This window comes from Oscarella lobularis, chromosome 7 (genome assembly GCF_947507565.1).
Source record: "Oscarella lobularis chromosome 7, ooOscLobu1.1, whole genome shotgun sequence".
Taxonomy (NCBI): Eukaryota; Metazoa; Porifera; class Homoscleromorpha; order Homosclerophorida; family Oscarellidae; genus Oscarella; species Oscarella lobularis.
In genome coordinates this window covers 175,116-200,586 of record NC_089181.1, presented here as the reverse complement: position 1 = coordinate 200,586, position 25,471 = coordinate 175,116, and the positions used below count along the sequence as shown (strand labels likewise).

General features: G+C 48.0%; 6 protein-coding genes across 8 annotated transcripts; 4 read left to right on the top strand and 2 right to left on the bottom strand.

The window, feature by feature from the left end:
• Positions 1-73: 73 nt before the first annotated feature.
• On the top strand, positions 74-4,240 carry LOC136189663 (uncharacterized). 2 transcript variants are annotated; one of them, XM_065977685.1, is made up of 6 exons: positions 74-229; positions 633-1,058; positions 1,119-1,427; positions 1,479-1,865; positions 1,923-2,009; positions 2,812-2,859. In XM_065977685.1, exons 1-5 carry the CDS (start codon positions 148-150, stop codon positions 1,940-1,942), a joined length of 1,224 nt encoding a protein of 407 aa, XP_065833757.1. In that variant the 5' UTR covers positions 74-147; the 3' UTR covers positions 1,943-2,009; positions 2,812-2,859. The 2 variants fall into 2 exon arrangements, with proteins under 2 accessions (XP_065833757.1, XP_065833758.1); XM_065977686.1 differs by lacking the exons at positions 74-229; positions 633-1,058; positions 1,119-1,427; positions 1,479-1,865; positions 1,923-2,009 and adding exons at positions 2,256-2,372; positions 3,290-3,604; positions 3,651-4,037; positions 4,093-4,240 and having other exon boundaries at positions 2,812-3,240.
• A 502-nt stretch (positions 4,241-4,742) lies between these two features.
• Positions 4,743-11,751, top strand: LOC136189469 (RNA helicase aquarius-like). The gene is made up of 49 exons (XM_065977430.1): positions 4,743-4,790; positions 4,846-4,883; positions 4,935-5,072; positions 5,132-5,232; positions 5,287-5,322; positions 5,370-5,415; positions 5,464-5,538; positions 5,588-5,662; positions 5,717-5,779; positions 5,837-5,905; positions 5,956-6,056; positions 6,115-6,191; positions 6,241-6,305; positions 6,358-6,414; positions 6,468-6,524; positions 6,581-6,632; positions 6,683-6,848; positions 6,898-7,003; positions 7,062-7,133; positions 7,186-7,234; positions 7,295-7,387; positions 7,436-7,484; positions 7,537-7,588; positions 7,641-7,767; positions 7,817-7,905; positions 7,956-8,028; positions 8,087-8,196; positions 8,251-8,310; positions 8,360-8,469; positions 8,520-8,610; positions 8,656-8,789; positions 8,841-8,910; positions 8,959-9,069; positions 9,120-9,229; positions 9,281-9,416; positions 9,470-9,517; positions 9,577-9,642; positions 9,694-9,741; positions 9,798-9,839; positions 9,897-9,927; positions 9,981-10,087; positions 10,140-10,211; positions 10,268-10,455; positions 10,511-10,682; positions 10,734-10,904; positions 10,956-11,153; positions 11,206-11,268; positions 11,317-11,415; positions 11,461-11,751. Exons 1-49 carry the CDS (start codon positions 4,760-4,762, stop codon positions 11,632-11,634), a joined length of 4,368 nt encoding a protein of 1,455 aa, XP_065833502.1. The 5' UTR covers positions 4,743-4,759; the 3' UTR covers positions 11,635-11,751.
• A 305-nt stretch (positions 11,752-12,056) lies between these two features.
• On the top strand, positions 12,057-16,915 carry LOC136189470 (ninein-like protein). The gene is made up of 10 exons (XM_065977431.1): positions 12,057-12,168; positions 12,215-12,396; positions 12,494-13,203; positions 13,286-13,533; positions 13,616-13,765; positions 13,815-13,896; positions 13,954-13,996; positions 14,054-14,147; positions 14,205-14,660; positions 14,713-16,915. The coding sequence occupies exons 3-10, from the start codon at positions 12,525-12,527 to the stop codon at positions 16,822-16,824; spliced, it is 3,864 nt and encodes a 1,287-aa protein (XP_065833503.1). The 5' UTR covers positions 12,057-12,168; positions 12,215-12,396; positions 12,494-12,524; the 3' UTR covers positions 16,825-16,915.
• Positions 16,916-17,472: 557 nt separating this feature from the next.
• Positions 17,473-23,014, bottom strand: LOC136189473 (uncharacterized). Of its 2 annotated transcripts, XR_010670398.1 has the most exons (7): positions 22,382-23,014; positions 22,278-22,319; positions 22,113-22,211; positions 21,496-22,061; positions 21,406-21,437; positions 18,294-21,348; positions 17,473-18,227 (listed from the first exon to the last, which is right to left on the bottom strand). XR_010670398.1 is itself a non-coding variant. In XM_065977434.1 (6 exons), exons 1-6 carry the CDS (start codon positions 22,522-22,524, stop codon positions 20,923-20,925), a joined length of 1,308 nt encoding a protein of 435 aa, XP_065833506.1. In that variant the 5' UTR covers positions 22,525-23,014; the 3' UTR covers positions 17,473-20,922. The 2 variants fall into 2 exon arrangements, 1 of the variants encoding a protein (XP_065833506.1); XM_065977434.1 differs by having other exon boundaries at positions 17,473-21,348.
• LOC136189472 (uncharacterized) lies at positions 18,561-22,253 on the top strand. Its single transcript, XM_065977433.1, has 9 exons — positions 18,561-18,916; positions 18,974-19,467; positions 19,516-19,748; positions 19,800-19,914; positions 19,979-20,110; positions 20,175-20,306; positions 20,364-20,482; positions 20,542-20,681; positions 20,735-22,253. The coding sequence occupies exons 1-9, from the start codon at positions 18,569-18,571 to the stop codon at positions 20,879-20,881; spliced, it is 1,860 nt and encodes a 619-aa protein (XP_065833505.1). The 5' UTR covers positions 18,561-18,568; the 3' UTR covers positions 20,882-22,253.
• On the bottom strand, positions 22,772-24,395 carry LOC136189013 (pinin-like). Its single transcript, XM_065976856.1, has 9 exons — positions 24,258-24,395; positions 24,168-24,206; positions 24,060-24,116; positions 23,925-24,006; positions 23,781-23,863; positions 23,643-23,718; positions 23,428-23,583; positions 23,228-23,372; positions 22,772-23,166 (listed from the first exon to the last, which is right to left on the bottom strand). The coding sequence occupies exons 1-9, from the start codon at positions 24,371-24,373 to the stop codon at positions 22,772-22,774; spliced, it is 1,149 nt and encodes a 382-aa protein (XP_065832928.1). The 5' UTR covers positions 24,374-24,395.
• Positions 24,396-25,471: the final 1,076 nt, after the last annotated feature.

The window sequence follows — 25,471 nt, the reverse complement described above, 5'->3', positions numbered from 1 at the left end:
CAATCTCAAAAATTCGACTTGTTTTGGACCCTGTTATTCTATGCCGTAATCCTAATTTCTGTTACGACTGTCGTAACAATAGCCACTGCGTTGTAGTTTACAGCGCTCTCGGATTCTCCTCGCTCAGATTCTCCTCGCTCGGATCAAATGGCACGCTGCAAAGTCTCTTTTTGGGCGATCTTCAGCTGCTTTTTCGGCTGCTCGTCATTCCTATTTGACAAAGATTCATGTAAGTTGCTTCGCGTTGTTACCGCGGCGGGATGTAGCCGCCGCCACTGCACAGCAGAAGTAGTAGCGATAGGCGCCGGCGCGGGTTCTTCCCGCCGTCACGTTTTTTGAGAAGCCAGATAGGCATTCGATCGAACGTGCCACGTAGACAGTCAGACGGACTACGTACTAGACGCTAGACGCGTCTTGTGCATGCAGCGGTAGCTCTATCGGAGAGCAAAGTACGAAGCCGACCGTCTCTCGTCGATCCACGTACATCAGCCGCGCCCAAACATTCCCACGCAGCTACGCCTTCCGTTTATTCAAAGGCTTGCGTTCCTGAATCCGTTTATGTAGAGTAGACTATCACACACCCATCCAAGATGCATGGGTTGATTCGACCCGTTTTCTTTCTGTCTCTGCAGTCGGTTTCAATTCGGACGATCATCAGGACTCTTTCGGTGTAGAAAAACAGATATCGACTTCGAAATCGAAAGACATCCACTCTCCAAAAGTGTTGTGGGAAAAATCCAATAGTCATGTTTACATGACCTACGTGGTCAATGAAAGACCGACCAACTTCAATCTGAAATACCGTCTGCAGTGTCGACAAACCGTCAAAGTTCTTGGTGACAAAGTCAAAGTCTCGTATTGGAAAACGGTCAAAGGCGGCTTAATGTATTTGCACACGGACGAAATTGGAGTAGAGAGAATCGCGTGCATTCAGCTCTTTGACGAAGACGACGAAGTAGCGTGCTCAACCTTTCGTTTGCGAATCATACTTAAAGTAGAGAACGGCGACATTACTCTAGGTATTCCAAAATTTAGGTCAAGCTGCAACCTTACCGAAGGTATAGTACAGTCTGCCACGCGCAACTAATAAATAGATAAAATGTTCTCATATCATTTAGTACAAACAACGGCTGATTGCAATTTTGATGGGACTGACTGCAGTTTTCGCAACGACGCCTGCGGAATTGTCTCGTGGAGAGTTGGCTTTCCCGAGGAGAATCGCAGGCGAAAGCGCGCCAACGGGCTTATCACGAATTCTGAAGATTCGTTGACACTTCTCAAAAGCCAGTCGACCAGCACGTGTCACTACGATGGCATCAGCGTCACGGATTTGCAGCCATCAGGATTCACTTTTGCAGATATCGACGACGATGACGACGACAGAAAGAGAGCCATTGGTCCAAATATACGACCTAGGAGTTCATCAGGTCAATGATAAAATTAAGCTTTTGTAATATCTAAGATGTTTTCCTTTCTAGATTTTGCTTTGTTTCTTGATCCCGATGAGATTGGTGGCTCGTATGTTGCTATTGGAGTTTTCAACACGCCCACCATTACCTATCATTCGTCCAATGAGGTGATAAGTTTCATCTATCACTTCTACAGTGACGGCTACCATCAACTCGTCGTTTCGTTGATCTGCATGACCGATTCGTCCTACGTGTATCTCAATAGCGACTACTCGCATTATAAGGTGTCGAATTTTCAGCTGAACACTTACGACGTCAGTGGAATAAAGTGCCTCGACTTACACTCGTACTTGGGCGAGTGTGAGTCGTTTCAAGTGCAGTTCACCGGTGGGGTTGTGGGTAGCAAGTTGGCTGTGGATGACGTGTATTTTTACGCTAGCGATTCTTTTCCGTGTGGTAAGCCGCATTGTATATGCAAGAAGCTAGATGCATTTTAGACTTGCTTTCATATAGGTGAATGTGACAATATATGAAGATTTGCCTCGAACTTCGCTAGTGACTCGGAATGTGCATGCCAAAGTAGGAGAGTCTACCTTGAAGGTAACCGCAAAAAAGTACGACTCGACCCGGTGACGTATCACGCTTGATCCTTTGCTAATAAATAGGTATCTTTATAGGCCAGGCCCCCTCAATTAGTGTAGGCCGCGTCTGCATCAAAAAATCCGATGTGTAGCCGCTGGCTGACGTTTTGCAGGTGGGCAATCAATTTATATGCAGATACATGTATGTGACCTTCTGGCGAAGCATCTGTAGCGCGCTTAGTTACCTAATCACTTCGTACAGTAACTCCTGGCAGCAGCGTTTGTTTTCGCGCTCTCTTTCTTCACCCCCCCGGGATGACAGGCTACAAAGTCCTTTCTTGTACGATCCTAATTGCCGTCAGCGGTCTTCTCGGCTGCTCACGTAAGTTCAACTTGTTGATTTTGGCCGCACGCACCGGCCCGGGGCTGTATCCCACTATAGAGCCAGGCTACCGCTGTACACGTTCACGTTATCCTAAGGGATCGCGGCCTGCTCGGCGGGGGGCCGGGTATATCACATGCAGTTCCGGTGAACTTCGCATGCACTCAGGGATTTCAGGGATTTCTTAGAAAACGAGTCGACAGCTTCGTACTTAACATTAGTCTTACAGCAGAACTTACTGCTGCTGCGTACAAGATGTCGCAGTCCACGGTGCTAAAATTGCATATCTTATTATAGGGGCGTCGCTGTCGCGCCCAAACATTCCACGACGACCCCGCCTTGGGTAGAATCCTTTAATTTTCTAGCGTTTCTCTAATGGCTATTTGTTTTTCTTTCGGAGAGTAGCTGCAAATCAGCTCACTGAACTTTTTGTCTGTAGTGTGTTTCAGTTTTGATGGTGACGATGATCATCGGGACTCTTTCGGAGTAGGAAAAAAGATATCGGCTTCGAAATCGAAAGAAATTCACTCGCCGATGGTGCTGTGGGAAAAATCCAACAGTCATGCTTACATGACCTACACGGTCTATAAAAAACCGACCAAGTTCAATTTCAAATACCGTGTCCAGTGTCGAAAAACCATAACAATTATCGGTATCAAATTCTCGTATTGGGCGGGAGTTAGAGGCGGCTACTTACCTTTGTACATGAGTGAAATTGGAACAGAGAAAATCGCGTGCACTCAGCTCTTCGACAAAGACGATGACGTAGCCTGTTCAACCTTTCGTCTGCGAATTGAACTGACCGTAGAAAACGGCGACATTGTTCTAGGTCTTCCAACATTCAGATCAAGTTGCGACTTCACCGAAGGTCGCCACGCGCAACCAAATTGATAAATAAATAAATAAATGTTTTATAGTACAAACAACGGCGGATTGCGACTTTGATGGGACTGACTGCAGTTTTCGTAACGACGCCTGCGGAATTGTCTCGTGGAGAGTTGGCATTCCTGAGGAGGAGGATCGCAGGCGAAAGCGCGCCAATGGACTTATCACAAAAAGAAGTAGCGATTCAGACGATTCTTTGACACTTCTCAAAAGCCAGACGACCAGCACGTGTCACTACGATGGCATCAGCATCACGGATTTGCAGCCATCGGGATTCACCTTTGCAGATATCGACGACGACAGAAAGAGAGCCATCGGTCCAAACATACAACCAAGGAGTACATCAGGTTAGCGACGAAAAATATATATGATTTGACTTTAATTTTTTTCTAGATTTTGCTTTGTTTCTTGATCCCGATGAGATTGGTGGCTCGTATGTTGCTATTGGAGTTTTCAACACCCCCACCGTTACCTATCATTCGTCCAATGAGGTGATAAGTTTCATCTATCATTTCTACAGCGACGGATACCATCAACTCATCGTTTCATTGATCTGCATGACCGATTCGTCCTACGTGTATCTCAATAGCGACTACTCGCATTATAAGGTGTCGAATTTCGTGCTGAACTCGTACGACGTCAGCGGAATAAAGTGCCTCGACTTGCACTCGTACTTGGGCGAGTGTGAGTCGTTTCAAGTGCAATTTACCGGTGGGGTTGTGGGTAGCAAGCTGGCTGTGGATGACGTGTATTTTTACGCTAGCGATTCTTTCCCATGTGGTAAGCATTGTATGGTATATGCAAGAAGGAATACACGTGACGCTTTATTTTATAGGTGAATGTGACAATATATGAAGATTCGTCTCTAACTTTGCTTGTAAGTGCGCATGCCAGGTAGTAAGCAGAAGAGGGTCATATATTATCTTTTGAAAAATTAAGGCAAAGAGTCAAGGTAATCGTAAAAGTACATTCAGTTCACTCAACGTGTTGTGCTTCCCTTAATTAATTGAATCTCAAATTTATTATTAGTGACCTGTCGAGCCAAGTTTAATTTTTTCGATGACCCCAATAATGTCATTCATCCAACCAATTCGATCCTCTTCAGTTTCTGTATAAAGATGAAAATTTCTCGAGCTCGATATCAGAGAAAAACAACGCGAATTGTCAATTTTCGTAGGGCAATCTTCAAATATGTCTCGCATGAAGTGACTATGATAGCAATAGGAAGTCGCCGTCAATCGAGCACTTCCTCTTAGGTATCTCGACTTTCCCGAGATCTTGTAGTAGTCAATGATTCCGTTATCAAATAATTGCCAGAATCGTTTGAGATACTTGGATCCACAGGCGCAATTCCACCCCGAAACGCGTTTATAGATGATACCCTCGCGAACGAGCGATGGCTCTTCTGTCATATTGCACGCTCCTGTTCATTGGACAACTATCCATTGTGACGGAGTCAGTAAACAACGCAGGCCTTATCCGGGCGTCAACCTGTAGAAAACATGGAGTCCGCGAAGGGATCGAAACGAGAAAGTTCGTCCTCCTCCCGACGACGTTTTGCCAACTCGTCAACCTCTGTAAAATTTAGGCAAAAGGAAACGTAGTCACTCCAAATCTACCGGCAAGGTGAGGCCTCCTTTCCGGAAACGAGCCGCGTAAACGCTCCTTCTCCCCAAGACGAAGACGAAGACGAAACGATCGAAGAAATCCAAAGAAGTAGAAACGCCCCAATCGTCCCTGCAACCGCCATCGACATCGACATCAACGTCGTCATCGCTCACCGTCGCGCAAATCAGCGAAGACGTTCTAACGCAGGTATTCGAAGACGTAGCGCGCGATTTCCGAAGGCGATCGAGCATTGGTCGTCGTCGTAGCTCGCTCTCAAGTTCTGGGCGAGTGGAAGCAGCGAGGAAGGCGTGTCCTACAACGCGAAGCTCATCGAGGATGTTTACGAGACCGAGATTGTTGGCACCAAGTAGATCTTGAGCTAAGGGAGGGTATTTTAACTCGCCACGTGTTTTCTTCTTAGTCATGCTCTCAAGAGGATTGTACTTCTAGAGCTGAGGTATTTGATTTTTGATTTTTTTGATATGAGTCATTGTCTTTTGGTAGCCAATATCTGGAGAACTATCTGTGGCCTAATTTTGATGCAGTTTCCGTATGGTCTTAGTTTTCGTAGAAGACATTGATGTAGCGTTCTGTGTAGTCCACCAAGGCTCACTTGATGTCCATTGCTGTGTTAGTAAATGAGAAGTTTCGCGAGGGCGTATCGGCGTGGGAGGCGAGTCAATTGCTTACATCTACCCAGATAATATAAAATAACGTTCCAGTCATTTATTGGTCGACCCGAACAATTTCCGGGATTCTTTCAGAGAATCCTCTCCGCCTGCGTTGACGAAGATGACGTAGGGATCAGGATTCGATGCAGTTGTGTAGAAATTTTGAATGATTTTTTGTAGGACTTTTCCTTCAAGGAGCACTCTATTCTCATGTTGTTTCTTGTCAACTGCTTCAAGAGCTTGGTAGCGTTGCCATGGTGCTAGGCAGTGCAGGAGTGTGAGGGGGGATTTGTTTTCTAGGAAGTTGATATTATTCGAGAGCAAATTCAGCGATTGGTGTCGCTGTCCATTTGGACGAATTTGCTTCCGGTGTGTGTGTCATAGACGAGAGTTCAAAATCTCATCTCTTTTTTCTATAGTCGAGACTGGAACAGGAGTTGAAGTCTGACACGAAACTAAAGAAGTATTGGTCTGCTCTGAAGAAACGAGACGCAAAAGCGGACGAAAAGACGCGAGCCAAGTGAGAGCCTTCTTTGCCAAAAACAGCAAACTAATAACCAGGCTATGCGCATTATCAGACAGGGAAAAGAAAGAAAGTTTCTGTGGAATCTTATTCAAAAGTTTCTCGGAGTCGTCATGTCTATACCAGAGTCCGGTAAGAAATTACTAACAGATTCTCGCAGTTGGCAAAGGAGGCGTTATAGGGGCGATCGATGAAGAGAAATTGAATTACTGCAATCGGTTCGTTGAATTGCTGATTGATTTGGAGGTTTGACAATTCGATTCCACGTATTTCTTTCTCACTTGCTCTGGCTTTTTAGTCAATGTTACCAACTAGGCGATTTTTTAACACGCTATTAGACGATTCTCATTTAGTGGTCAGAAGGTTGAGACGTCCAACTTCCTCCTCTCATTTTCTCATTTCCTCTAGATCAAATGTAGAATGTCTCCCCTGTCCAGGCGAGTCGAAGGGAAACTTTTTAATCAGGTAACCCGCGGAAAAAAGCAAATTAAAAAATATCGTCACGTTTTTTTCTCCCCTAGCTCTTAGACATTCTTAAATTCTACACAGGATTCGAGATCAACGACAGAACAGGTATACTTTCTCTAATAATAAGTCTTACCTCCTCACTTTTGTTTGCCTAGGCTTAGCGTTGACTGACCACGACATGACGGACATTCACTACAACAGCATAACGTCGCTCCAGCGTGCCGCCTTTGTCCACTTCAAAGAACTGGAAACGTTTGCGCTGAGCACCGTGGCGAGCGTCGATCCGAGACCAGCTCTGAGGAAACATTTCGGAGCTCTACCGTAAATCATTGGGAGGGAAGGCTCTATTGTCTTGCTATCAATCGTTTAGGGCTCGCACTCTACATAAAATTGCTGCTCACTTGAATTTGCTACCAGAACCTGAGCCCATGTCTGATGAAGATGAGTACGATAAGGAATTCATTTTAGAAATGCTGGTGAAAACGTTTTCACATGTGATGCCGGCGACTTATATATAATCTTCTGCTTGCGCAGGTGTCTCGTCACGAAAAGAGACTCTCGCAGATTGAAGCGTTAAATGAAATGCCTATCTATCCAACGGATGAAGTAGGGAGATTTGGCTATTAGCCTTTCTCTAGGCGCAATCCTTTGCTTGTAGATTCTGTGGGATGAGAACGTCGTTCCTTCGGAATATTATTCTGGAGACGGTATTGCTCATTCGGGAGTTGTACTATTTCCTTTGATTTTTCAGTGTGTGGTCTGCGCAGGTTGCTTGGCTCTACCGAAGCTGAACCTTCAGTTTTTGACGCTTCACGATTACCTACTAAGGAATTTGAATCTGTTTCGCCTCGAATCCACCTGTGCGTAGAAGAAGTCGCGCAGGAACGAATTACCAGATTTTTTTCTAGATGAAATTCGGCAGGATATTGAGGACGTCGTAAAAAGAATGAAACCTTGGTCATTAAAATATAGATTCACGCATTTCTCTCTTCATCGGATCTTTTTTTAGGACAATGAATGACGGTTCTACTGGATTCAAAGGCTGGGCTAGAATGGCACAGGTAGACCAGTGTACCACATCGCATCTTCTACTCTAGATTTGTTGCGTTTTAGCCCATTGCGAAGTTCGCCGTTGTGGAGGTGGCGAAACCTAACATCGGCGAAAATCGGCCGAGTAGAGTACGCGCTGACGTCACCCTCACGCTGGGCGTTCGACCTGAGATCAAAGAGGAATGGCAAGGTAAGAAAAAAACGAGAGAGATTTCGGCGTCATTGACCCTGTTTCACAGCTTTGAGACGACGCGACGTCTTGTTTTTGATTACGTGTCGAATGCCGTCAAGCCGAGACGCAGATCAAGACGGATCGTTCAAAGAAAAGGTAACGTCGTGGCTCGCGATTCTTTAAAACTAGCATTCGCGTTCGTTTAGTATGGAATTGCTTATGTAAGAGGCTGCGAAGTGGAGGGCATGCTGAACCAGGAGGGAAAATTGATAGAAGACAGTAAGGAGACGTAGGCGTACAATTATGGACTCTTTATTATTTATTGTTTTGACGTCAGATCCTTTTGAAGACAGACCCGAAGTTCCCGGTGACAAGCGGACGTTTCGAATTCGTCTCGACACCAATCAATATCAACAGGATATGGCAGCCACTCTCAAGGGAGCAGAGGCATGGAGACCAATAGAATAAGGAGATACTTAGTATCATTTTTTTTCTGTCTAGGACGTGTACGAAACGTTCAATATACTGATGAGAAGAAAGCCGAAAGAAAATAATTTCAAGGTTTGTTTGAAGGCTGGCCCATTCTTTTTTTTCTATTTCTCTCTACTAGGCCATACTTGAGACAATTCGCGAATTGATGAATACGGATTGCGTCGTTCCCGATTGGATTCACGACGTGTTTTTGGGCTACGGAAGTCCCGACGCTTCTCACTACTCAAAGCAAGTGAACGCGCGCTTCTCCCATTGATTGTGTTCGAATTGGCCTATAGACTTCCCGCCTACATACCCACACTTGATTGGAACGACACGTTTCTCAGCATCGATCACCTCAGAGCCTGTTTTCCGGGTCACGACGTTAAGGTACGGTTTGTTTTATGAAGAAACGATTTTGGTTTTTTTTTCCAGTGTTCCGTTGATGATCCCGTGCCTCCTTTTCGATTGACGATTCCACGTGTTAAAGACGCGTCCAAGCCTGAGCTGATTGTCGAGTCTTATCAGCTGACGAACCGAGGTCCCTATCCCTATGACCAACCGAGACGGTAAGTCGTTTATTTTTTGTGGAGAAGAACGCTGACGAATTTCAACTGTAGAAATGCCATACCGTTTACGCCAACTCAAATAGAAGCAATCAAATCTGGAATGCAACCGGGACTTACATTGGTACGGAGTTCAAGGGAAATTTCTTTTTCGCTAACGTCCGTTTTTTAGGTCGTTGGTCCTCCAGGAACGGGAAAAACCGATGTTGCCGTTCAGATTATTTCTAACATCTATCACAACTTTCCCAATCAGCGAACGTTGATCGTCACCCACTCAAATCAGGTAATTAATAATGATCTTTCATTGATTTCGAAAACGTTGACTTCTTTTAGGCTCTGAATCAACTGTTTGAAAAAATTCTGGCTCTCGACATCGAAGAACGTCATCTCCTACGTCTCGGACACGGAGAAGAAGATTTGCTGACTGAGAAGGACTTTAGCCGGTTTGGTGGCGATCTCTATAGTCTACTTTAGCCGTTATCTGCTTCTCTTAGATACGGACGAGTGAACTTCATTCTAGGCAAGCGACTTGAACTGTTGGAGGAAGTGCAACGACTGCAAGTGAGCCTAGGCGTGCCGGGTGACGTGGCCTACACGTGCGAAACGTCGACGCACTTCTTTACGTACCAAGTACGTCGTTGGTGTTCAAAAAAAATGAGGAACAGTTTGAAATTCGTGTATAGGTTCTTGGTCGCTGGGAGAAATTCGTCCATAAGCTCAAGCAGAACAAGGTCAGAAGGGTCTCTTTGTTCATGTACTGTCTTACGCTTGTGGTTGGCGCTTTTTGTAGGATGAGGACGTTGGTGTCATTGCTAAGGAGTTTCCTTTTAAGAAGTTCTTTGAGAACGCTCCTCAGGTCATAGTCACGCACTTTTTCTTTAGTCTACGTTGTAACGGTTTCTTGTAGCCACTGTTTAAGGGTGTGAGCTACGAAGAGGATTTCGACATAGCAAAGGTAAAAAACCTGGACTATTGAACGATTAATTGACGCAGAAAGCGTTTCTAATACAGGGCTGCTTTACGCACATCAAGACGATGTTCACTCAGATAGACGTACGTGAGACATAGGAAAGGCTCGTGTATTGTAACGAAAGTGTCTTTTTTTTATAGGCCTTTAGGGCTTTTGAGCTTTTGCGAAGGGGTACTGCTTCTTTCTATCCAACATTTCACGCGGGATAGATTCTTTTGTTTCAGGTCAAGACAGAACGAACTATATGCTAGTAAAGGAGGCGAAAATCATAGCCATGACGTGCACTCACGCCGCTCTGAAGCGTCACGAATTGGTTCGACTTGGCTTTACCGTACGTCGTTCGCATCTTAGGCTATCAGCTCTTAGTTTTGGTTTCTGCACAGTACGACAATGTCCTCATGGAGGAGTCGGCACAAGTTCTTGAAGTGGAGACGTTTATTCCACTCATGCTTCAAGTATGAAGACTTCGATTAAGAAGCACTGCTTCGCAGTAGCTTCTTTTTGTGTGTAGAAACCCGAAGACGGCGTTAGCCGTCTTAAGCGCGTCATCCTCATTGGAGATCATCATCAGTTGCCGCCCGTTGTGCAAAACATGGCCTTTCAGAAGTTCTCCAACATGGAACAGTCTCTTTTTACTCGATTTGTTCGCCTGGGGGTTCCTACTGTCCAATTGGACGCTCAAGGCCGTTCGCGACCGAGGCAAGACTCGTTCTCCCCTTAGAGGACTCCCTGCTCTGTTATATTCTTTTATTAGCTTGTGTCAACTGTATGGCTGGCGCTATCGCGCGCTGGGAAATCTGCCTCACGTCTATCGTTGGCCCGAGTTCATGACTGCGAATGCTGGCTTCTTCTTTGATTACCAGTTGATCAACGTTGAAGACTTTAAAGGCGTGGGAGAGAGCCAACCGAATCCGCATTTTTATCAAGTAAATAACCTATGATATTCTGGTGTTTGGGCGTCTGCACGTTGCCTTTAGAATCTGGCTGAGGCTGAATACGTTGTGGCCGTTTACATGTTCATGAGGCTTCAGGGATATCCCGCTGAGAAAATTTCAATTCTCACGACGTACAACGGACAGAAGCATCTGATCAGGGATATCATTTCCAAGCGCTGTTCTAAGAATCCCTGTTTTGGCTTTCCAAGCAGAGTATCAAAATATATTAATATTTGTTCTTTTAAAGTGAAAGCGTTCTTTTAGGTTTCCACTGTGGATCGTTTTCAAGGGCAGCAGAACGACTACGTCCTGCTGTCTTTAGTGAGGACCAAAGCCGTCGGTCACATCCGCGACGTTCGCCGTCTCATCGTTGCTATGTCGAGAGCTCGACTCGGTCTCTATGTCTTTGCTCGGGCGTCTCTCTTCCAGAATTGCTACGAACTGAGTCCAGTCTTCAGTCTGGTAAAATTGACCAAATAGAGGCGAATTTTTAGTATGTTTTTTTCTTCTTCAGTTGCTTCAGAGACCTCTACAGCTTCACCTTGCTCCTGACGAGATGTATCCCACTCAAAGAGAAGTGAGTCCACGTTTATTGCAGGCGCCTATTGCATTTTTTCTGTGATAGAGTGACGTGGAATTGACGTGCCAGCCCTTCGTTGTCGGCGACATGTCTCACATGGCTAACTACGTACACCAGCTGTACTACAAGAGAATCGGCGACAGAGTAAGAAATGAAAACGCGCGCAAATAGAGACGAGCCTTTCTATAGCAGTCAACTCAAATTTCTCCGCCGCCTGAGGAACAACAGACAGGCACGGCGACGAGTAAACCCAGCCAGGAGGAAGAGGAAAAGGAGGAGGGAGCCGAAAAGGCATCTCGCGACGATGACGAGAACGACGTTAGTGCGCCAGCTGCGGAAAACGATGAAGACGAAGAAGAATGATAAACGAATCAGATCCGCGTTCACTATTTACTGGGACAGTTCTTCTTCTCGTAATATTAATAGGCGTGCGCGGTAAAGCGAAACGAAACACTACAGTACAACGATAAAACTCTGCAACGTAAGTCTTTATCTACACAATGCGTGTTTTCTCTCTCTTCTGTTGCGCTACGTAGACTCGTTTTGGCTCGTCGCTGCCGTCTCTCGTCGGAGCTCCTTGATAACCGCTGCTAACGCTTCGGGATTGACGCCCGCTTCGCACAGGCGAACGCAAGTCGTCAGCGTCTTCGTATCCAAGCCGGTGTTGAGTAGGGACGAGATTTCGTGAAGGGCTATGCAGAGAGAATTCGTAAGCGGTGAATCGGTACGTTTAGGAACCGACTTTCAAGCGTTCTGCTCGCGTCTTTCGAGCTCTCCGCCATATTCGCATACGGGAAATTTAAATCCTGGCTGCAGAAGTGTGGCTCTCGCCCTCTCGGGAACGTTTAGTACCGTCGGATAAACGACTCGAAAGGCTTTCTTTATGGCGTCTGCAAGGTAAACTTTCCGACTTACTGTCAGTTTGTTCGGCGACATATTTTAGCAATAATCCGTATTGGGACACATGCGCACTAATTGGATATCTGGGCGAACGAGTCAAGACAACTGCGTGTGCTTCTATGTCTTCCTTCGCCCGCTAGCAGCTCAAAGTTTACATTACTTTTCGATTCAAGCTGCAATACGTTCGAAAAACCATCGATTTAGCCGATAGGGGCGTTTCCCAAGGTAAGTGGGCCGCCCTTTGTGGGGCGGAGCTCAGCATGAAAAGAAGAGCAGTGAAACAGACAGTAAATGTTAAATACATCCTAATGTGCTCTTACAGACCGCAGACGTGAGCAAGACCAGCCCCAGCTATGTCGACCATTGAACGAGAGAACGACGACGTAGATCACAGTAGCGATGACGACAGCAATCAAGAAAGAGAACTTCGCCTATTGACGGTATTCAACAGCTGCGATCACAATCAAAAAGGCTACCTATGCGTCGACGACATCGCGGTGCTTGTCGGATCGGGATCAGGCGTCGATGTGGGCGCAATATTCGATCAGCTCGACGGCGATCACGACGGCAAAGTCACGTGGGAGGATTTTAAGGGTGGTTGGGTGAGCATCGTCAGCGCCGGAAACCTGAGCGGTGATCACATAGACGGCGGCCCGCCGCCACTGCCGTCGTCTCCGCCTCCGTCATCTCCGCCTCCGTCATCGTCATTAGTCTGGAGCTCCGATTCAGACGGCGACGGCGACGAGGCGGATACGGATAGCGTTTTCAATGTTCGTCAGCAACCGGAGGTGCAGCCCAAGTATGTCCTGAGTAGTGGGAAGCGATTCGGTCGGCGCTCGCGGCCGGAGACGCCGCTCACGCCGGACAGTCCGCCGCGAAGCAAACTTCGTCTCTCGCCCGAGGATACGACCGTCGATTTGGTACAGCAAATGGCCGGCGTCAAGACGACGACGTCTCTGTCGATATTCGGATTGGAGAACATGGGTCATCCGTCGCCGTTGATTCAAAAGAGAACGTTCACAGCGAAATTCGGTGAGTTGGAATTCTATAAATAGAAATCGTTGTTTTGATTGATATGAATCCCGCGATTTCCTTCCGGTTCTCCTTGTACCAGGTCGGAGAGACTCGCCGCTCGTTGTCACGGAAGCGGGCGACTACACGCGCGAGGTCGTCGCCACGGCAACGCCGATGTCTCCGTTCGAAACGTCTGCCTATTCGATTCAATCGCAATCGCCGAGCAACGACGAAATGGAGATGATCGAGAAACTCTTCAAGACGTTTGACGACGACGGGGACGGGCTGATCGATCGCGCCGATTTCACGCAAGTCTGCGCAAGTCTCGCGATGGCGACAAAAGACGAGGTCTAGAAGCGAAAGGAGGGGGGGCGGAAACCCGAAAAGGGGGCCCCCCTACCGGTTTTCCCGTTTACATTGCGGTTCGTAGGACATCGAGTCGTTGTTTGATCAACTCGACGAGGACAAGGACGGTCGCGTGAGCGTGAGCGACTTCTCCAAAGGCTTGACCGTCGTAAAGGAGACGTACGCGCTGGAGAGCGCCGGCTTGACGTCGCCCACCGGCGGCGAACGAAGCGACGTAAGACCGCGAAAGAGAGGCAGGGGGTTCGACGAATCTTTGTGCGTAGTTTTCGTATAGTAGTCCTTTGCTCGTGCCGCGTATGTCGACGCCGTCGGCTCGCGCGGCGACGCTCATGTCGAAGAAGACAGGTTGGAGAAAAAAAGATATTTTTCGACTCGAGTTTGAAATTTTTTTTCTTCGTTTAGCCGTCGAAGATTTGTTTCATCAGCTGGACACCGACCAGACAGGGTGGATAATTTAATTAAATTATTTAATTAAATTAAAATTATATTTTGTTGTGTTTAGACTCGTCTCTCGCGATTCCCTTATATCCGTTTGGCTAGATCAGACAACGGATCCTTACAACGAACAAACTCAGCAAATAACTCGCTTTCTACAGGTACACTATAGCACTTCAAGCCTTTCTTTCTTTCTCTCAAATCGTCATTCTCCTCAGGATTTAGAAACGGATGAACGGGGCTACGTAAGCATGGAAGAGGTTACGTTCGGTCTCCAGGCTCTCCTCACCGACGATCACAGTCCCGGCGTTCGCGACACGGTCCTTCGCATCTACTTGACCGGCATACGACATCTCCGCGCGCGACTCACGAACGTCGTTTTCGAGCGCGACAAGATACGTTCCGATTTGGCGCGACTCGGCGAGGAGAAGGCGCAGCTCGTTCGCGTCGGCGACGACGAAGCGGAGCAGGTGCGTCGCGAGCATCAACGCGAGCTGGACGAGTGCGAGCGACGGTGCGCCGAGCGCGTGCAAACGCTCGAGAGGGAGATTCGAGCGGAGCGCGAGAGTTGGATAATGCAGGCACAGAGGCAAGCGAAAGAGAAGGAAGAAGAACTGGAAATAGCAAAGGGACACGAGGAACTCCTAAAGGAAAAACTCAAAGAAGCAGATATGGTACATATATAAATATAAATCATATATTCTAATGATTCTTTTTTTCTTGTAGAACTATCAGATGTTGGAGGAGGAGTTGAGAGAGCAGGAAGCCGAGAACAAGTCCCTTCGACGCGATTTCAATCAACTGCATCGCGAACTCCAAGACCACGAACTGGAGCGCAGTACAACCGATCTCGATCGCGTCCTAGCCGACTACGAAGACGACGACCATCGTCGCGATTTGCTCGAACAAGTGCAAGATCTTCAACGACTTAATAAGGAACTTCGCGATAAAGTCGACGAAAGTAAGGCGGAAATCGAGAGCTACAAGCAGCAGTTGATCGCCGAGCGACGCAAGGCGGGAAGACGACGAAAGTCGAGCGGCGCCGGAGTGATACGACGAACGAGTTCGAAAGTAGGCGATTACGTGCGACGACGCAAGGACTCGTCATCGGCTGCGGCGGACGACGTCGCGACGGCGGGGCGCAGTCGCGAATCGTCGCACGACGACGGAATTGGTCCGTCGCCGGCGCCGACGGAACGAGACGACGAAGACGAAGATGAGGAAGACGGCGGCGGCGGCGAATACGACGACGATGACGACGATACGGAAACGAAAATGAAAAGATACGTTGAACGAATCAAGGAACTCGAAGCGGATAAATTTCACATGGAGGAGAATTTTGATAAGGAACGTGCGACGTGGTTGGAAGAGCGCGAACGAATCGTCAACAAAGGCGTCAATTCGGTTGACGACGGCGGCGGAAAACCAATCAAGGATTTGGTTATCGAACGAGAGCAACTGCGTCTTCGAGCGAATCGTCTCGAGGCCGAATTCGCTTTGGCGCAGGATGAAAAGGCGGCGTTGCTCGCGCGAATTTCCGATCTCGAAATCGATTGTCGCGAGCTCAAGTCGAGCGTCGACGCTCTCGAGTCGGAAAAGCGTCAGGCGACGTTGCTCACTCAAGCGGAGTCGACCGAGAACGCGCGACTCAAATTGGAGATGGAGACGATGCGGGGTCACGTTGATCGAGCGCGAAAGGCGAGCGCCGCCGAAGTGACGACGATACGCGATTCGTTCGAAGCGGAGAAAGCGGAACGCGCTCGTCAACGAGTAGCCGTCGAAGTCGAGCTGAATCGACTGCGAAGCGAGACGACGACGCTGACGACCGAACGAGACGAGTTGCTCGACGAAAATCGTGCTCTCAGAGGCGAATACGATGGGGTCGTCGATGAGCAGACGAAGCTCGTGTGCGAGCGAGACGGTTTGTATGAGGAGAGAGAGCGCGCTGCGGAGACCGCGTCCGCGCTGGAGAATCGCGTTGGTGAGTTGGAGGAGAAGCTGGCGTTGTGCGATGCGGATTGGCGCGATCGCGTTGACCTGGTCAAGGCGCAGTTCGATCGTCGCGAAGCGGAACTGCGCGCGAGAGTGGACGAGCTGTGCGCGACGCGCGACGCGCTCAACGACAGCGTCGTCGAATTGTCCGAACGAAACGAGGCGACGTTCGTCGAAAAGTCACGACTCGAGGCTCGTTTGGACGAATTCGTGCAACGCGACGACGAAGCGGCGGATCGAGTTCAAGTTCGGTTGACCGAATCAGAGGCAAAACGAGCAGCAATCGTGCAAGATCGCAATCGACTCGAAGAGAAAGTAGCGAATCTTCAAGAGGATTTATCGTCTTCGACGCAGGAGGCCGAGTTCTGGCAGTCGCAGGCGAAACTGTTCGAGGAGTCGTTGCGAGAGCGGGACGATACGTTGAACGAGACGACGACGCGAGTCGACGACGAGATTCGAGCGTTGCGGGAGGATGCGAGTCGTCTGGCGGAATTGGTCGAGGAGAAGGAGAGTCACGTCGCCGGTTTGGAATTGTGTTTGGGTCGATACAGCGCCGAGTCGACCGAACAGCGACTTCTACTTGAAGCCGAGCACGAGCGCCGGATGGCCGCTGTTGTCATGGAGAACGAGAATTTGCGTCATTCGAAAACGAGTCGAATTATGAATAATTCGACGCTTGAACGAGATTTGGAGGCCCTCGAAGAGCAAAATTCGTCTTTGGTACGCGCGTTGGCGTTGGCCGAGAAGAAAGAGAGGGATCTCGTCGACGGATATCGCAATTTACTCAATCAAAAGGATGCACTTATCAGGCTGGTGAACCAGGTAACTCTTGCTTCTCTACAGTAGCAGTTGAGACCCTCGCATGGAAAGTGTTAGGCGCGTCGACACAAGGTATCACCCGTTTATATGTTTTCTACTTGTAGCCGTTTTTATTTTACTTTCTTTTTTTGGGGCAGAGGCACGTGATTGTGCCCGTAGCCCGTATAGAATCGATCTCTTTTCGCTTGCGTTCTTGCCGCTTTCAGACTTCGTCGAGCGACGTAGAGCGCTCTCGCCGAATGACACAGATGCGAACAGTAAGCTCAAACGCGCACAGGAGCCCAGGAACCGATTGAGATAGCGAGCGGGTTTAGAGAACGGCGTTCTGACTTGAAACGCTCAACAGGACACCAACTCAACAAAGCACAAGCACGTAGGTACATGTCTGACACCGTTACCGATCATCTCTTCTATAGACGATGGTTGATAGACCTGCGGATCGTTTTACGGCCCGAATGAATTTATTGGACGAGACGTTCCGGCGTTGAAGGAGCTCAAGCGAAAAATCGAGAAGCTTCGACGTCGACCACCAAGAAAAAACCTGACTGTTTTAGTTTGGCGTTAGTCGTAGTAGTGTAGCCGGTGCAAGTAGAATTCGCGTGCGCGGTTTCTAGAGGGTCTCCGGGGTCCTGGGTAAGACCCCATTTATTAAAAACTGCCCGCGCACTAAAGAGAAGCGTATGTTATTTTTTTATTTAATAAACCCGGAAATAACCCGGAAGTTCAAAACAAAAAACAAAGCGTCCTCCCGGCGTCTTGAAGTGAGAGGACCCTTCACCCAGGCCCTCTTTCGGGGAGACAGTAACCCATCTGTCCCGGGGGTGCCTTTATATACCAAGGCACAGGTGGACCGCTATTGTACCCACCGCGTCTTGCCCAAGTGGGGTGGCAGTTTATCACTCGTGCCACTGGAGTAGGGGATTGAATCCCCTGCGTTTGCGCCGCGTTTAACCTCTCTGGCTCGAGTTGGGCCGGTTTTATTTAGTCACCTCGGGGCCCGGAGGTGAATGGCGACATCGGAAAGCTCTTCATCTGCCTCGTCGGTATGTCCATGCCAAGTCACTGAACTAGAGAAGATTTAGAAACAGAAACTGCCTTACCTTTCATCGCCATCACTCCCGTAATTAAATAAGAGGTTTCAGGAACGTCCTGCAAAGAAGCTGGTGCAGCGTCTGAGAACTTTCCAGATGATGAGATGAGCGCGATGATACCATTGCCGTCAAATCTGTACTGTACCTACTGCTATGCCAACGATAGGGAACCTCTAACTCCGTCTTCATTTCGTGTTTCAACAATTCGAGTTTTTGGGGTGTCATTAGCTGAAAAGACGGTTTAGGAAGTCCACCAGATAGGCACTGGGCAGAGTGGAAAAAGTGCATCGATGAAGACGTCGTTGCGTTGGCTAGAAAGAAGTGCTCCGTGTAGCATTGCTATTGAGAAAATCCGATATGGAAGGACCTAACGGATGTGTCTATCTACATGGACAATTTTTCTACCTGTTCGCTGGCACGAGCTGAGGTCGACTCGGCACTGCAGTGTGTAAACGGAGCAATTGAGCGAATGGCGGCCGACGCTGTCATGTCGCGAACGGAGATTTCGATTCCTTTGTAGAGAAGCGCTTCGAAATAGGCGCAACGAGAGGCGAGATGACGCGATGGTGTCCTTCTTCGACGACAAATCGTCTTGCTTTCTCTGGAGTCGTTGTAGACGGCACGAATTGACGCACAGACTGTCGTCCATTCTTCACCAGAATGTCCCGTATTTTGTACTGATGCAAAGTTTAGTAGCAACCCTTCGTATTCCTCTTGTCGTCGTCATCTGCGGAATTTTGGCATCCTTTCTCTGGAGATGTGTTTATTATAATGACGCTGACAACGACATCTTTGCTGATAGAGATGAACAGAAGAGTGTCATCGTTGTTGATCGAGCTACAGATCTGATGCTAGTCGCTCGGACAGGAAATTTCGAAAAGTTTCAAAACTTGCTCGCACACATTGACAATTTGGATTCGGAATTTCGAAAAATAGATCAATTTGGGCAGAGCCTCGTTCACTATGCGCTAAACGGTCGAATGGGGTCTTTTGACGTTCAATCGGAACGCGTGATTGGAGAACACGAGGTTCGTCTTCTATCTGAATCGCAAAGTCTCAGCTACTCATTCGATCTGAATCTGTAGAAAATCATCGAGACTTTGGCCCGCCATTCAATGTACGATAATTGCCTGCAGTGTCCGATTTACTACGCAGTGCATTATCGTAATATGCTCGCCATCGAAAGCCTCATCAGACACACCAAGTCCAAAAGGAAGCTACTTAGGTGTCTCCTTCAAGCAGACACACACGGAAGTACTGCTCTTCACGTAGCCTCAAGATCAAAAGCGTCTGGATTTGCACGCTTTTTTACCCGCCTAACTGACTCAAGGGGGGAGAAAATACGTGTCCCTCGTGATACCAAAGTATTCCAACTTCTTGGCCTGCAGTTGCCGCAACGTGGGAAATCAGGAAAATTGAGTTATTCTAGTCTAAATCGAGCCGTGCTATCGACGGACGTCAAATCAATTTTTCTCAACTTGTCGCAAGATGCGACGAGTTTCTTAGTAAAGGCAAAGGACGGAGGCGGTAACACTGCCCTACACTTAGCAAGTCTAGCCGGTCGAATTGATTTAATAAAGTAGGAAGGGTTCGAGCAGGGGCTATCACGTAATTGTCTTATACTTAGTTTTTTACTTTCAAATGGTGCGTCGCCGGACGCAACAAATCATGCCGGTCAAATGCCTCTGCACATGGCTGCCATGTCCATGTTCCCACAAGTCGTTCAAGAACTAGTTTCACGAACAACAAACGGGCTACGAGTGAAGGATAATCAAAGCAGGGTCCCCTCCAACTGGAACAGCGGAATCGATCAATTAGATAAAGTCCTGACTAGAGTGGGACTTGTACGACCCCAATCCAGTTAGTTATTAGATAATCACCGGATTTCCCTTTGAATAGAAGTTATGTTAGGTAAACGTGTAGCTTGTGCAGAGGCGCGGGAATGGGAACCAGATGGTTGGGAAGCGTATCAAAATCAACAGGTGTCTACAGTCAACGTTTCGACCCAATGTCAAATTGACGTGCGGTCAGTTAAGTGTTTGGTTGCGTCGTCTCAATGCCCATTATTACGTTTATTTAACATTCTTCAGAGATGAGAACAGCTTAGGACCAGCTGACTTCCTCGATTCCTATCTTGCAATCAGGAAGCCGGTCATCTTACGTTGGCCACGCTACGTGGTCAGAACTAGAACTATTTGGCACAGAGTCAACTTCCTACACAAGTGAGTCGCCGTTCAAAAACGATAATATTATTAAAGAGTCTGCAGACACCGCGGCTACTAATAGGTACGGAGGTCGGGAGGTGACCATGGCTCCTATTCCCTACGCCGATCTCTACGGACATCCTCAAGGTGTTCGCACAACTACAATTCGAGACTATGTCGAAAAGTACATGAACGGAAGCAGCCGGGCAAAAAAGTACGTCGACACGTCTTATTTACTTTGCTACGTTCATCTATCTATCTCTCTACGTAGTGTTCTTCCCTATGTCTTCGACGGAAAAATACTCAACGAAAATTCGGACTTGGCTGCCGATTTGGATCTGCCGGAAATTGTGACTGCCCACAACTCCGTTCTCAGACAATTTATCATGGGTGTGCAAGTAGCAAATTGTAACAGGAACTAGATTGCGGTACCCCTGCGCTCGCTTTAGGCCCCCCTGGCTCAGGTGCACCGCCTCATTTTCATGGAAATGCATTCAACATGCTTGTGAGCGGCAAAAAACAATGGTATCTCTATCCACCGCCTCTAGCATACGTGTCAACGTCACCAGTAATTAAATGGGCAACGGAGGTAGCAAAACAACAAAGATTTCTACGTATCTCGTGTTGTTCGCCTTTTTTTAGGGGGGTCTTTCTCGTGATCTGAGTGATGGGATTGTTCTGTCGTGCACGCAATTGCCAGGAGACATTGTCTACGTGCCTGAAAACTGGGGTCACGCTGTTATCAACTTAGAAGCTAGCATAGCAGTGGCAATCGAAGTTCACGTTTAGTATAAAATATTCTGAAAAAAGGGAGGTGGGGTGCCTAATAGTTAGTGCCTGATAGTGGTGGCAGCCGTACCATGATCCGTAGTTGAAGTAGCATTAGTAGATGTAGCGGTGGCAGCTTTAGCTGAAGTAGCATTAGTAGATGTAGTGGCAGCAGTTGTACTATGATTCTTAGCTGAAGTAGCATTCATAGATGTAGCGGTGGCAGCTGTAGCTGAAGTAGCGTTAGTAGATGTAGTGGCAGCAGTTGTACTATGATTCTTAGCTGAAGTAGAATTTGTAGATGTAGTGGGTAAGTCTTCGTAGTCGTCGTCGTCGTCGGGTTGCATGGTGAGTGGCAGACCGTGTTGCTGGTCGCGGACAAACGACTTGAATGCTTTGTGCTTTTTGAGTCGTTTCATGAACGTTGCATTTTGAGAAGCTTTGGAGAGAGCAATGAGAAGGTCCGTCGCATTATACTTTTGAAATTCCTAGAAGGAAGAAAAAAATGTTCGACAATAGACAAAAGAAAAATTCGTCATTCTTACTCGACCCTTTTCGTAGACCACTTCACCCAATCCTAAAACGTAGGATTAGAATACAGAAAATTTTCGAGCGATTTCCGTCCCTTTGCTAACCTTCCAAATAAGCGGAGAAATCGTTTTCGTTTTCATTGCCAGCAAGAGCGACTTGACCACGCCAACGCTTCGGATGATCAACGTAGATTCCCTCGAATCCTCGACACTCGCGCGTCGAATCGGATCGAAACGTAACGTGAATGAACTTGACGTTCAATCCGCGCAGCTCAGGCCGCTCGCTCGTAGAGAAATTGAAGGAGAACGTCTCCCATGGAGGAATCTTTTTTCGGCACGACTCACTATCGTTTACGCACGTAAACGACGACCAACAGGCGTCGTCGGCAAGAACGGGATCACAATAGGCGCCGCACGGAAGTCGATATTCAATTCGGCACAGTTGTCGCGACCGATAATGCTTGCCTTTACCGCGTAGGGGCTCGCAACGCGGCGGAAGTTCTGTCGAACCCGTCGCGTCGACAATTACGTCGATGACGATGTAATCGTGCTTGCATCCGACTGAGTGCTCGATTGCCACTTTCCAGAAGGCGATTTGGGCGTCGCGCGACGGCGGAACGGCGAATCGCCACGTGCACTGCTGAAGGGGACGGTATAATGCGCATTGCGCACTGAATAACGCAATTAGTCACCGAGTCGATTGTGCTAAATAATCGTCTCACCGGCCGTTCTGCTGCGACTTGAGCAGCGTGTAATGCGTTCCTGTCGAGCCGTAGTAGACAGCGTCGCTGAAAGTCGACGGCACGGAGACAATTCCTCCGCTAGACGATGAAATAAAATAAAAGTCGATCGTGGCGGCGCACGTGTGCATATATCTCTATACGTACCACTTTGACACTCTTCGCCTCACGATGTTACAAGTGACTGTCCTAAAAAGCAGAAAGATCGATCGAAATTCAAAGTCGTACGTGCGCTTCTGACGTTTACGTACCCGGGCCTGATCTTGAAGCGCGGATCATATCGCTCGAGAAAGCGTCTCTCCCGCGTGCACTCTTTCGACGTTTGTCTCGCCGCTTCCACTAGAGCGAGAGAGGAAAGAGCAAAAGCGAGGACGATGTGTTCCACGATGATCATGGTCTGGCAAACGAATGACGCTCGCACGGCGCGGGAGGCGAAATAAATGCCTCGACCGGAAGTTCCGCGCAAAATTTGGTATATGAGCCTGATACTTAACGTTGGTCCACACCTGGAGAAACAGAATGCCGCCAAAAGCACCACAAACCTATTAGACAGAAAGCCTTTGGCGTCCGGTATGCATTACAGAAAGGACAGAACAACTAAAAGACACACAGAGGCTTCAAACCACGAAATGCATATCAATTCATTCCTTTTCTTCTTCGTCGTCCTTAGTAGGGATCGTAGCAGCGTCGGCGGCGGTCGACTTTTCCGTCACCGCCGTCGTCGTCGCCGTCGAACCCTCATCCATGATGACGTCGCCCTGATTGCCCTCCCCCTCTTCATCGCCACCCAACATGCCCTCGGTTTCCTCCCCGACATTCCGCATGAGAACGTCTTCCTCTGGGCCCCTTTCCCTCCCTTTGGCGGCGGCGGCGGCGGCATCGACGTCGCCGCCTCCCTTCCCAGACCCACCCTTCCCATTTTCCCCCTTCCCGTCGTTATCACCCTCATTCTCTTCGTTGCCTTCATCTTTTATGGTCATTGCCTCTCTATCGGCAATCATGATCTCCACTTCTTTCTTTCGATCCGCTGTCTCGGCTAAGTAACAATCCGTTTAAGATCCCCACCCTCGTCCACAAACATCCTCTAACTCAATCACCTAATATCTGTTGCTTGGTTTCTTCCACCAACTTCAAAGTGGCTTCAGTGTGCGTTCCAGGTTTGTAGAAGAGAGCGGGACTCGTTTTCAGTCGGATGAAATTCCCAGAGGAGAGCAGACGACTGTGCTCTTCCCATTCCTGACTCTGAACAAACATCTTTACGTTAACTACTCTCCCCCCATTAAAACTGTTTTCTTACCAATTCGACCAGGTGAACTTGATGTTCCAATTTCCTCAATTCCATCTGCTTTGTCTTACGCTCGTTGTACAATAAACGACGTTCTTGAGCGGCCACTTCACGTTCCTTTTGATTCTCCTCTTCAATCTTCGCTTCCAGCTGCAGTCGATGTCTCATCTAGACAAAACAGGGGAAACTGTGCGAGCCATTGTGTTTCCTATCAAAACAATACTCACTCTCGCAGCATCGTGCTGCGTTTGATCTTTAAATTTCATCAGAGTTCCCATCAATTGCCCAAACATGCGACGATTCCTGCGATAAAAGAGATAAGCATTCATCACCCCCTTAGGGTCAAACCCATTATATTAGGAAACCGTTTCTTGTCCTCCTCTCTCTCCTCCAATGACTCGCGTCGCGCAGCTCGATCGGGTCGGACGACCGACGACTGAAGCGCGGGCTGTAAAAAAATGACAATAATTAATTAAAGACACTTGGTGGGTATGAAGCATTCCTATTACTTTATTCTCGTCTATTTCGTCTGTTTTGCTCTCCGTTGCTCCTTCGGGGATTTTCACGACCGAAACGGGCTGATCAGTCGATCTGGAACGATGACGGTTTAGAAGTGCACGCACAAGCATTCTAAGAAGTCTTACCCTTCCGTTTCGGCGATTCGTTTGGGTGGAGGCTCGTTTCCATCGCGGAATGATCTCCTATGTCGAGTTAGATCGAATCGAAAGTCTACCAGGTAGATGATACTACACCTTCGTCCTCCTCTGGCGAATCGCGACGACGGGAATCGACTGGAAAAGAAGACGTGAGATCGGGGGGCCCCCGCCACGTGCATTTCTAACCGGAACTCTGAGGGATCGCGTCCGGTCACTTTCTTTATGTTTTCGTCTACGTGGAATAGCTCTTCGCGTGCTTTCACCAGCGTTTGCTGGATTTTCTCGAGATGAGCGACTGCCATTTTGTTTCACGTGACGTCGATCTCTTTCGCTGCCCGTATACACAGCGGCTTGCGTAGTCGTTCTATTTATAACTTTCCCGACTTTCGGTTTACTACTCCGCTCAGCAGTTGTGTGCAAAGCTCTGCCATGGCTTGCAGATACTTTTATTTGGAAGGAAATCTAACACCGAAGTTTGAACCTAAAATCGCTCTCCAAGTCCAGCCCTTCAAGGAGGCGACGAAGGCGGAAATGAAGGAGGTGGCTCACAAGCAGATCATCGCCTACTCCTTTTGCGATCCGAATGACGAGGGAGTAAAATTTGAACCGACAACCCATACCGACAGCAGCTTGGAGTGGAAACAATGGACGGCAACATTTCCGACATTTGAAATGCAGGTCGATGCGGCTCTTTGCAAAAGTGAACCACTTCCCAACAAATTCGACACCCCGAATTATGAGATGAGCATCATTCAATTTCTCAAGGAGAAATCAAAGGTGATGACGTACTATCCAGCAGAAGGAGACCGTCTGTCCGGACGATTTACTGTTAGAGTGATTCCGCCCGAACATCATCCCTTTCCTCTCGTCGACTTCGTAGCAGACGACGATGCGACAACTGCACCCCCTTATGCTCCGGATTACAGCACCAATTCGTGCAAGCCATTTGACGTCACAGAAGTTGAGAAAGGATGTACGCTCCTTGGGAAGATAAGACTGAAAGACACGCCTGACGCGAGTTTTCCCACTACGCTCAACCCTCGCCAAATTCAGCGCTTGCATGGCGATATCAGACAGTGGAACAGAGGACTCTACAATCTAGCAAGTTTCTCTTTTTCCGCCACATATACCACGTGGATCACCGTTCGAGAAATCGATGAACCAGGAAACATATTTCCTCTTCTTATGCTAGAGAGGCACTGCGATTTAGAGGCGGTTGCAAAAGATCCTTACCATTTACCAACTCTTACGAAAGCTGAAATTCCTCACGCTCCCGTCATTTATGGTGAAGGGGCTGGTTATTGTCCGTTGCCACCCTTTCCGATCATTGATAATACATTTTGGGCAAATAGATTTCATGAAGAATGCACCTTTGACTTTCAACCTTGCTCCGCCTAAAA

Coding starts and splice junctions, on each gene's coding strand:
- LOC136189663 (XM_065977685.1), top strand. CDS start 148: ATGGCACGCTGCAAAGTCTCTTTTTGGGCGATCTTCAGCTGCTTTTTC. Junction 230..632: donor CCTATTTGACAAAGATTCAT/GTAAGTTGCTTC, acceptor CTGTCTCTGCAG/TCGGTTTCAATTCGGACGAT. Junction 1,428..1,478: donor ACGACCTAGGAGTTCATCAG/GTCAATGATAAA, acceptor TTTCCTTTCTAG/ATTTTGCTTTGTTTCTTGAT.
- LOC136189472 (XM_065977433.1), top strand. CDS start 18,569: ATGCAAAGTTTAGTAGCAACCCTTCGTATTCCTCTTGTCGTCGTCATC. Junction 18,917..18,973: donor GCGTGATTGGAGAACACGAG/GTTCGTCTTCTA, acceptor CTGAATCTGTAG/AAAATCATCGAGACTTTGGC. Junction 19,749..19,799: donor ACTTGTACGACCCCAATCCA/GTTAGTTATTAG, acceptor AAGTTATGTTAG/GTAAACGTGTAGCTTGTGCA.
- LOC136189469 (XM_065977430.1), top strand. CDS start 4,760: ATGGAGTCCGCGAAGGGATCGAAACGAGAAA. Junction 5,323..5,369: donor ATTGTACTTCTAGAGCTGAG/GTATTTGATTTT, acceptor GTCTTTTGGTAG/CCAATATCTGGAGAACTATC. Junction 5,663..5,716: donor CCTGCGTTGACGAAGATGAC/GTAGGGATCAGG, acceptor GATTTTTTGTAG/GACTTTTCCTTCAAGGAGCA.
- LOC136189013 (XM_065976856.1), bottom strand. CDS start 24,373: ATGGCAGTCGCTCATCTCGAGAAAATCCAGCAAACGCTGGTGAAAGCA. Junction 24,207..24,257: donor CGCGATCCCTCAGAGTTCCG/GTTAGAAATGCA, acceptor CTTCTTTTCCAG/TCGATTCCCGTCGTCGCGAT. Junction 23,864..23,924: donor ACGAAATAGACGAGAATAAA/GTAATAGGAATG, acceptor ATTTTTTTACAG/CCCGCGCTTCAGTCGTCGGT.
- LOC136189473 (XM_065977434.1), bottom strand. CDS start 22,524: ATGATCATCGTGGAACACATCGTCCTCGCTTTTGCTCTTTCCTCTCTC. Junction 22,320..22,381: donor CGCTTCAAGATCAGGCCCGG/GTACGTAAACGT, acceptor TCTGCTTTTTAG/GACAGTCACTTGTAACATCG. Junction 22,212..22,277: donor AGGCGAAGAGTGTCAAAGTG/GTACGTATAGAG, acceptor TTCATCGTCTAG/CGGAGGAATTGTCTCCGTGC.
- LOC136189470 (XM_065977431.1), top strand. CDS start 12,525: ATGTCGACCATTGAACGAGAGAACGACGACGTAGATCACAGTAGCGAT. Junction 13,766..13,814: donor CCGGCGGCGAACGAAGCGAC/GTAAGACCGCGA, acceptor CTTTGTGCGTAG/TTTTCGTATAGTAGTCCTTT. Junction 14,148..14,204: donor AAATAACTCGCTTTCTACAG/GTACACTATAGC, acceptor CATTCTCCTCAG/GATTTAGAAACGGATGAACG.